Here is a 10905-nt window from a genome sequence, read left to right on the forward strand (position 1 = left end):
AAGAGATGTTGTTTGTAAACCTTTAGTTTTTTTATCACGCACGTGGAAAACGCATCGAACCCGCGCGTAAAAAACTGAAGGCAATTGCAGACAAAACTGACTGAACTTGCTTGCAAAATTGTGCGAGTTTCACTGAACGCACCCTGAACGCATCCGGACCTAATCCGTCACGCTCGTGTGAAAGGGGCCTAAGGCCCTCTTTTACATATACCTGGCTATCGGTCACGATTTCGCCAGGCTTAGTATAAAAATTACAGCGGGAAATTAAAGTTCCACATAGAAAAGGTTTTGTGTCTGGTGACATCAGCTGTTATGCCAGATGTCTCCCATGAGCTAGACAGAAAAATGTTACTTGCAATTTTTTTATTTTTTTTTGCACAGCGATGTAAAAGCCCTATTAGGCCACCTGATCACGCTTTTTCCATGCGGATTCATGTGCGGAAATACCGCAGTATATTGCAGACCCAGCAAAGTGTATGATATTACACAAATCTCATGTCCACTTTGCAGATTTTTTTCTGTGCAGAAATTGCTCTGTCATGCGGTTTTCTAAATTTATAACATGTCAATTTTATGTTTGCGGGTTTAGCTGCGGATTTCACACTTTTCAATGGAAGGGTGAGACCTGCATCAAATCTGCACCAAAGAACGCTGGTAGACATTGCAGATTTTGGTGCGGATATGCTGCATTAACGCTCATAAATCCACACGGAAATTCGTGCGGCTCTTATGTGTATTCACCCACACCTGTGTGCAGGTAGCCATAGGCCTCCTTCACCCGAACAATACGGATTAGCTCAGGATGCGTTCAGTCAAACTCGCACCATTTTGCTCAGTCAGTTTTGTCTGCGATTGCGTTCAGTTGTTCAGTTTTTTTCCCCCCACGGGTGCAATGCATTTTGATGCTTTTTTCACCGCGTGAAAAAAACCCAGAAGGTTTACAAGCAACATCTCCTAGCAACCATCACTGAAAAACGCGCTGCACCCGGACTGCATCCAGGTTACATCCGGATGTGTTTTTTACTGAATTCCCATTCACTTCTATAGGGCCAGGGCTGCTTGCAAAAATGCAGAATATAGAACATGCTGCGATTCTCACGCAACGCAGAACTGATGCGTGTAAAAAAAAACAACTCATGTACACAAACCCGTTGAAATGAATGGGTCAGGATTCAGTGCGGGTGCTCTGCGTTCACGTCACGCATCGCATTTGCGTGGAAAACTCGCTCGTGTGAAAGGGGCCTTAGATTGAGCAATTATTGGGCCCATTAAGGGGACTGGCACACATCGTGGCTGTGTTGCGTTTTGGATGTGGCAAAAAAAAAAAAAAACATAAAAAAAAATGCATGTGGTTTTTGCAACAACACACCTGCATTTATGGTGCATTTTCTTCCAGCGTAGGGGAAATGCACATCAGACCTAAATTACATTAATGTAAATCTATTTTGTAATTGGTGTAATTCGGCCCGAATTATTCGGGTTTGCTGTGTGTTTTCCCTACGCTGGAAAAAAATGCACCATAAATGCAGGTGGTGTGTTGCAAAAAATGCATGTGTGTGTGTTTTTATTTTATTTTTTTGCCGCATCAAAAAAGCAGCACAGCCGGAACAAGTGCCAGCACCCTAACAAGTGGCCTTTATTACTGTCTGTTTCAGAATGAAAGATGCCTGATTATTGGCATCACATCTCCCTGTGTAATCAGCGGTGTGCTGCCAATTATTCATTACCCCTGAATGGGGGCTTATAATAATTCTTCTCCCATTCACTTTGCCTTGACTAGTAAAGTCCTAAGCTAATGCTTGTGTTATTTCACCATCATTTGGACTTCACGTTGCTGAATTAATTGTTCTTCTCCTTTAGTAATAGTTCCTTTGCGTTATCCAATCTGGAACTTTATGAAGTTGGAGGAAATATTGGTAAGTGCTTTTTAGCTTATCTGACCACAGACATTAGATCGATATCATAGATGAATAGTTAAAGGCGTTGTCTCATCTTGGTCTTTCCCGGCCAAGATGGCCATAACCACTGTGCGCACCAGTGCTCCTCTATTTCCACAGCAGTGAACGGGAGCTATGTAAACAGCATGGCACAACAAGCTATGCCCCAGTTAGGATACAGCCACACAGAGTTTTTTGGCCGAGGTTTTGAGGCAGATCTGCCTGTAGGATTTTCTGTCAAAACCAGAAGTGGATTCGAAAGGAATCGTAAGTATAAAGGAAGGATTATTCTTCACCTTCCTGGTGGATCCACTTCTGGCTTTGGCTGAAAATCTTGCAGGAAAATAGTGACCTATTCTCTGGATATGTCATCAGTATCTGATCAGTGCGGATCCGACACCTGGGACCCCCGCCAATGAGCTGTTTGAGAGGGCACCAGCGCACACAGTAGTGCCGCGGCCTTCTTGCAGCTTTGCCCAGAATCACGTTCATCGGTCACATGGCCTATATATAATGTATGGTGCTGTGCTTGGTGAGCTGAGAGAAGGCTGGGGCACTATTGCCTTCTCAAACAGCTGATTGGCAGGGGTCCCGGGTGTTGGACCCCCATCTTTCAGAATCATGGAAAACCCTCCCTCATTCTCATACTGTGGAGAGGATCGCATGTAAATGCAGCGGTCTACTCCACTGAATGAGCAGCAGACTGTCAGGAAGGAATGCTTCTTTCCTAACCATCTGCTGCTCTTTGCAAGGTGTAAATGTGCCTTAAGAGGTAAACATCCAATCTGTTGTATCCTTGTTTCGCATTGGGGGCCACCAGACAGGCCTCAAGGACACTAGATTATAAGCAGATTGCATCAATGTAGACCAGGATCTGCCAACTACAAGATCTATGGCCAGGTTTAGGGTTGCTAGAGTCATAGGAACCTGTAACTAATCTGGTATGTGTGTCTACCTAGGTGAACATTGCCTGGATCCGGATACCTATTTATTGGACTTGTATAATGCCAATCCTAATGGAGAATGGGTGATTAAACCAAGTCCTCCTTCGACGCCTACTTCATAGAGGCCGGTTATTGCTTTGTAAATGATAACGGCACGGCAGAGCCCTGATGATTTGGAGGCCCCTCTTGATGAGGCATGCAGTCTAAACTAGCTGGGTCCGATCGTGTGATGGCTGCGTATACAAGATGCCCTCTGCAAGTCAATGTAGTCTTCCTAGGAACACAATGCCCCTAGTGTGATCGCCGGGACCATGTACGCCTTTTATACCATGGACATCGAAACTGATGGATGCTTTCTTCATTACCACACGTCAGACGTTTAGGTGGAAGTATTCATTATTTAATCTAAAATGTGAGTGGTTTATTGGGATCGAGGGAGTGATACATTTGCATGTTATCACCACCAGAGGGCACCTTCCTCCCTTTTGTATTGTCTCTTTGATGTCAATGATGTCCGTTAGTTCTAGTTGTCCATACTGAGCTAGTCTTTATTATTTTATTTTTATTTTTTACGTCCGGATTTTGTTACATCTGTATTTAATGTACAATAATTAAAACATAAAGTTAATAATGAACATTTATATATAAAAAAAAGGTTCCCGTTGTTTTTTTTTTGTTCACGTGTGTTTCTAGTGTTTTTTTATTATTTTGTATGTTCTCTCTTTTCTGTGACAAACACGGTCATTGAGGAGAGGCGAAAAATTCTAGTTCATTAGGACAGGCAGCTGTATGCGACTCTGCAAAATGACTGTAATTACGGAATCGGCTAGAGCCTGTACTGCTGGGAGACAAAGCCATTTAATGGGGTGTATTAAAGAACGGGGGGGGGGGGGGGGGGGGAGAGAGTGTCACCAGATGCAAGCATTGACCCCTTTTTCTGACGCCTCTTGTCACCTGAGTGTGCATTTTCAGATATATGATTAAACCTACATCATTCCTACCTTAACCCGGCTCTGAAACCTGACTTGCCCACTAGCCGGGGGTAAGGGCATGAGAATACGTGTGGCAAGAAAATAGCCCGGCAGCTGCTACAGAATTACAGGGAACTGTAAAATGACTAAAGATGGCAGCCTGTTCACCTGTCTGCTTACGCCTGCATAATATATCTGTTCTCATGTTTTTCATGGCGTTTTGTGGTATTTGATGTATCTGTAAAGCTAGGGCTACACAATGACATGTGTCATGCGTCATTTTGTCGCACAACAATAGACCATTGTCTATGGTTGGCATCCTCGCGCGATACATGTTGCAGTGTAGTTGTGCCCTATGTGCCGCGCAGCCCTAGCCTATTTCCTTCTTATAATATCTATCTAGTGTATCTATCGATTGATACGCTCAGTAGATACAATCTACTGTATTGATCGTATCTGTCATTAATGGATCGTATCTATCTTTTTATCGATCGGTCGTATCTATTTTCCCTATCTGTTGTATATCTCTCTATCCATTGTATCTCTCTATCCATTGTATCTCTCTATCCATTGTATCTCTCTATCCATTGTATCTCTCTATCCATTGTATCTCTCTATCCATTGTATCTCTCTATCCATTGTATCTCTCTATCCATTGTATCTCTCTCTATCCATTGTATCTCTCTCTATCCATTGTATCTCTCTCTATCCATTGTATCTCTCTCTATCCATTGTATCTCTCTCTATCCATTGTATCTCTCTCTATCCATTGTATCTCTCTCTATCCATTGTATCTCTCTATCCAAGTATCCATTCATTCATTTCTATTTTTCGATCGGTTGTATCTACCTATCCTATCTGTTGTGTCTATCTATATTTCTATTGATTGTATCCATCTATTGATAGTATTGATCGATTGTATCTCTCGTATCTAGTGATCGTATCTATCTCTATTTTATACTTTGTTTTACACATCTATCAGTAGGGATGATGGTGATAACAGTATTGCAGACCTCCCAAGTGTCCCTCTTTTCACCTCAGTCCCCCTGTCCCTCTTTGCTCCTAAAATGTCCCTCTTGTTGATCTGAAGAATAGATTTGCATTATTATATTTACAATATTGATCCAGAAAGTGTTTGTCTGGTTCCTATCTGCATATTAGAGCCTGCCTTGTGTATTATTTTATTACTTGATGCAATTTGGATATTTGCATAATTTTTGTGTTTAATGTATAAAAGAAAATTATTGAAGTCTATAGATATGCACAATGAACCATAAGTGTCCCTCCCAAAAAGTTGGGATGTATGTTATTGGTGTTTGAAAAATTCTGATTTTTTTCAATACTTGCATCCCTAGAATAGAAATTCCCAAAGACTGCAGCATCCAGAATGACCACGTGCCCTTATCTAATAGTTCACCCCCTGTAATCTGGCACCTTTGCTTTCTCATTCCCACTATGAGGAAATACTATAGTAATATTGTACATAAATGCTTTGATGCTTATGTACTGTAGACATGAGCAACGGCAATAATCCCATCCTGTGTATGACCAGACAACGCATGCTCCATAAGAGTGCTATACTGCTTCACAGACTGGGGGAGAGTTATCAAAACTGGTATAAAGGAAAACTAGCTTAGTTGCCTATAGCAACCAATCAGATTGATCCTTTCATTTCTCAGAGCTCCTTTGGAAAATGTAAGGTGGAATCTGATTGGTTTCTATGGGCAACTAAGCCAGTTCTCCTTTATACCAATTTTGATAAATCTCCCCCACAATCTATACCACTACACACTGTAGCGTTGCATTTCACCATTCACTTGTATCTGTTTTCCTGTTGTTCACACTCTGGATGCTGACTGATTCCGTTGCTCACTTGCTGCCATCCATTTTAAATGAGTGCTGATGTCGGACATTTTGTCCCCTGTAATGTCAGCCGCACTTGTCACTTGGCGTCATGCTCCCTCCCTCAGAACTCCGTCGCGTGTTACGACCAGAGGGTTTTGAAAATGTTGCTGGGATTGTCTGTTGTGCTCAGTGCCTTGATTAGCTTCTCCGCTTCCAAGCCATTCAGCCATGGAAATGATGCCGCTGTTATCAGCAGCGTGCAGGCCTTGCAGTTGCCAGGCAACCCAGATTGGTCCATAGCTTAGCCTATCCGAAATAACTGCGCCCTCCCCAAAAATAGCTAAGGCTTTCACGAGACATGGAGATTTATCATAATGACTGGAGGTTTGGAGATATGAAGTCTGGGGATATTCTTCCTCGTTTGGGGGTGTGCGTGGCTCAGTGCCGTTTTAAAAGACTGTTATTAGAAAAAGTCTACGCACGTACAAGCCTGCCTGAACGAAATAGCGTATACTGAAACCCAGTCAGCTGTTTTGTTCCCCTTCTGTTGTTTAGTATTAACTCTTTACATGTATTTTCCACACTCCGTTACACTGAAAATTGCCCAAAAAAGCAAAATGGTCTTTGTTGCCCATAGCAACCAATCAAAGTGCAGCTTTCATGTCTTATAGTGCTCTTGGCAAATGAAAGCTGCACTGTGATTGGTTACTATGTGCAATTGGCACAGGGCCCTGGGGGCTGAGGCAGGGTAAGGCCCCTCTACTGCATATAAAAAGTATTACAAATGGCACATAGTAGGTGGTAGTCCCTGTGACAGAATTGCATTACGACCTAGGAGCTTCGAGTCACTCCCCTGTTCCTAATATATTGATCCAAGGATGAATATTGCAAGCCAGTGATGCCAATTATATCTCAATAGATATGTCGCACATTCAATGAGGTTTAGAGCCCCGCTTGCTACTTTTCCAAAAAGTAAAGAGCTAGATATAGTTGGCTCGGCGCATTAAGGCCCAATGCACGTGACCGTATCCGTTTTGCAGTCCAAAATCTTTGCACCAAATCCCTTTGCAGTCAGTGGTGATCCAGCAGTGAAGTAGAGAATCTGGCCAGAGGATCCTTGAGATCCAGCTGGCAATGTGAATGAGGCCTTAGGCTGGGTTCACACGGGCGAGATTTCCGCGCCGGTGCAATGCGGTAGGTGAACGTATTGCACCCGCACTGAATCCCGACCCATTCATTTCAATGGGGCTGTTCAGATGAGCGGTGATTTTCAAGCATCACTTGTGCGTTGCGTGAAAATCGCAGCATGCTCTAAATTCTAGTTTTTCACGCAACGCAGGCCCCATAGAAGTGAATGGGGTTGCGTGAAAATTGCAAGCATCCGCAAGCAAGTGCGGATGCGGTGCGATTTTCACGCATGGTTGCTAGGTGACAGTCTATTCACTGTATTATTTTCCCTTATAACATGGTTATAAGGGAAAATAATAGCATTCTGGATACAGAATGCTTAGTAGGTGATCAATTGAGGGTTAAAAAAATAAAAAAAATAAACTCACCTTCTCCTCTTGTTCGCGTAGTTCCCGGTCTCTTCTTTACTTCTTTAATGATGAACTACCGGCTAGGACCTGTGGTGACGTCAGATCACATGCTCCAATCACATGGTACATCACCACGGTGATAGACCATGTGATTGGAGCATATCACCGTGGTGATGTACCATGTGATTGGAGCATGTGATCTATCACCACGGTGATAGACCATGTGATTGGAGCATGTGATCTGACGTCACCAAAGGTCCTTTAGCCCACAGCTCCTCATTAAAGAAGTAAAGAAGAGACCGGGAACTACGCGAACAAGAGGAGAAGGTGAGTTAATTTTTAAAAATTTTTTTTAACCCTCAATTGATCACCTACTAAGCATTCTGTTTTCAGAATGCTATTATTTTCCCTTATAACCATGTTATAAGGGAAAATAATAACATCTACACAACACCGAACCCAAACCTGAACTTCTGTGAAGAAGTTCGGGTCTGGGTACCACAGTCGGTTTTTTATCACGCGCGTGCAAAACACATTGCACCCGCGCGATAAAAACTGAACATCGGAACGCAATCGCAGTCAAAACTGACTGCAATTGCATTCCTACTCGCGCGGGTTTGCCGCAATACACCGGGACGCATCCGGACCTAATCCGACCACGCTCGTGTGATCCCAGCCTTAGTAATTGTGGCATATCTGATTCCAGCAGGTGTGACAAGACCAGGGGAAAAGTGTTTGAGGGTGTATACATTTCACCCAGGTTCCTGACTTCTTCATGGTAAGACCAGCCAGGGAGTAGGAAAGCTGGGTGTATCCCTACTCCATTTAGCCATTACAGGTATTTAAGGGTGATTCTGACTAATCACGAGCAGAGTGGAGATATGTTTTCATAAGCTCAGAGGGCCTCATTTATCAAAACTGTCTAACAGGAAAACTTCCTTAGTTGCCTAAAGCAACCAATTAGACCTCAACCTTTAATTTTTTCAGAGCACTTTAACCCCTTAAGGACCGGGCTCATATTCACCTTAAAGGGGTTATCCCATCTTAGACAATGGGGCATATCGCTAGGATATGCCCCCATTGTCTGATAGGTGCAGGTCCCACTTCTGGGACCCGCACCTACAAGGAGAATGGAGTCGGGGAGAGTTGTGGCTGGAGGACCCCGGGTTTCCCAGGGTCCGTCCACCACCAGGCGCAGCTCCCTGCCTCTCCCATTGAAGTGAATGAAAGCGCACCGTGCATGCGTGGCCACCGCTCCCATTCATTTCTATGGGGTCGACGGTCGGCTATTTTCGGCGGCTCCATAGAAATGAATGCTCCGTTCTCCTTGTAGGTGGGACCCGCACCTATCGGACAATGGGGGCATATCCTAGCGATATGCCCCCATTGTCTAAGATGGGATAACCCCTTTAAGGACCAGGCCATTTTTTTTACAAATCTGACCAGTGTCATTTTATGTCGAGATAACCTTTAAACACTTTTACTTATCCATGCCATTCTGAGAATGTTTTCTCGTCACATATTGTACTTCATGACAGTGGTAAAATTAAAGGGCTTCTGTCACCCCCAAAACACATATTTTTTTTTTTGGGCTTGTTAAAATCCTTATTTAACGACTATTCCCTATATAGGGCTTTTACCTTTGTCTGTGGCTTCGTTTCCTTAAAAATCGATTTATTAAAATATGAAAATCACTTCACTACCAGCAAGTAGGGCGTCTACTTGCTGGTAGCCGCTGCAAAAAACCGCCCCCTCCTCCTGTTGATTGACAGGGCCATCGAGCGCTCTCCTCCTCTGGCTGGCCCTGTCAGCATTTCAAATCCTGCGCCTGTTTTCATTCGGTGCAGGCGCTCTGAGAGAAGGAGGCTCGCCTCCTCAGCACTCCCTCAGTGCGCCTGCGCCGAGTACTTCACCGAAAGAAGATGTCATCGGCGCAGGCACACGGAGGGAGTGCTGAGGAGGTGAGCCTCCTTCTCTCAGAGCGCCTGCGCCGAATGAAGACAGGCGCGGGATTTGAAATGCTGACCGGGCCAGCCGGAGGAGGAGAGCGCTCGCTGGCCCTGTCAATCAACAGGAGGAGGGGGCGGTTTTTTGCGGCGGCTACCAGCAAGTAGACGCCCTACTTGCTGGTAGTGAAGTGATTTGCATATTTTAAAAGATCGATTTTTAAGGAAACGAAGCCACAGACAAAGGTAAGAGCCCTATATAGGGAATAGTCGCTAAATAAGGATTTTAACAAGCCCAAAAAATAATAATGTGTTTTGAGGGTGACAGAAGCCCTTTAAGTCAAAATTTTTCATTTTTATTTATAAAAATACCAAATTTACCAAAAATTTGGGAAAATTTGCAAATTTCAATTTCTCTACTTTTATAATAGATAATAATACCTCCAAAAATAGTTATTGCTTTACATTCCCCATATGTCTACTTTCATGTTTGGATCATTTTGTAAATTACATTTTATTTTTTGGGGACGTTAGAAGGCTTAAAGGGATTCTGTCATGACATTTGAGGCCTATAACCTAAACATATGGCCAGGTCCCTACTAATAACCTGAATCCGAAACTGTCCTTATTAAATGTGCCTGTGGCTCTATTAGCTCATAAAACAGGTTTTTATAACCTGTCATTCACCTACCTAAGGTGTCCAAGGGGACATCGCTTCATACAGGGTGCCCGGCTGCAGCCATCCCCGTCTGGTGCCCAGCGCCGCCTTCCCACTAGAAATCGCCGCCCTCCCTTTCTATAGAGCCGCCTCCCTCAGCCAGATCCCGCGAGTGCGCACTAGGTATAAACTGGTGCGGACTCCTGGCAGCGGCCTCGTTGAGCGAAGTGCGCATGCGCCGGCCGGCGTATTTCGTTCAAACCTGCCTTGACCGCCCTATTGCAGCCATCCTCTCACAGCCGCACGGGATCTGTCTGAAAAAGCGGACGATTTCGGAGGCAGTGCTGAGGTGAGGGAGGCGGCGCTGAGGTGAGGAAGGCGGCTCTATAGAAAGGGAGGGTGGCGATTTCTAGTGGGAAGGTGGCGCTGGGCACCAGACGGGGATGGCTGCAGCCGGGCACCCTGTATGATGCGACACCTTAGGTAGGTGAATGACGGGTTATAAAAACCTGTTTTATGAGCTAATAGAGCCACAGGCACATTTAATAAGGACAGTTTTGGATTCAGGTTATTAGTAGGGACCTGGCCATATGTTTAGGTTATAGGCCTCAAATGTCATGACAGAATCCCTTTAAGAAGTTTAGAGGCAAATCTTAAAAATTTTCAGAAAATTTCCAAAACATACTTTTTTAAGGAGCAGTTCCGGTCTGAAGTCACTTTGTGAGGCTTACATAATAGAAACCACCCAAAAAAACACCCAATTTTAGAAACTACACCCCTCAAGGTATTCAAAACTGATTTTACAAACGTTGTTAACCCCTTAGGTGTTCCACAAGTATTAATGGAAAATTTCCATTTTAATAATTTTTTTCCCGCTAACAAAGCAAGGGTTAACAGCCAAACAAAACTTAATATTTATTGCCCTGATTCTGTAGTTTACAGAAAGACCCCAAATGTCGTCATAAACTGCTGTACGGGCACACGGCAGGGCGCAGAAGGAAAGGAACGCCATATGGTTTTTGGAAGGCAGATTTTGCTGGACTGTTTTTTTACACCATGTCCCATT

At 43.9% G+C, this 10905-nt stretch overlaps 1 protein-coding gene across 4 annotated transcripts in view; it reads left to right on the forward strand.

The window, feature by feature from the left end:
* The window catches only part of ARHGAP40 (Rho GTPase activating protein 40), a 72418-nt gene extending 68446 nt beyond the window's left edge, over positions 1-3972 (forward strand). For 3 of the 4 annotated variants that reach the window (XM_040437692.1, XM_040437691.1, XM_040437693.1), the window contains exons 14-15: positions 1861-1916; positions 2897-3003. In XM_040437692.1, the coding sequence (XP_040293626.1) occupies positions 1861-1916; positions 2897-3003 (163 nt within the window). Of the gene's footprint in view, positions 1-1860; positions 1917-2896 lie in introns of all 4 variants that reach the window. The other variant, XM_040437690.1, reaches the window with a different exon arrangement.
* The last annotated feature ends 6933 nt before the right edge of the window (positions 3973-10905 follow it).

Source organism: Bufo bufo, chromosome 6, assembly GCF_905171765.1.
Source record: "Bufo bufo chromosome 6, aBufBuf1.1, whole genome shotgun sequence".
NCBI lineage: Eukaryota > Metazoa > Chordata > Amphibia > Anura > Bufonidae > Bufo > Bufo bufo.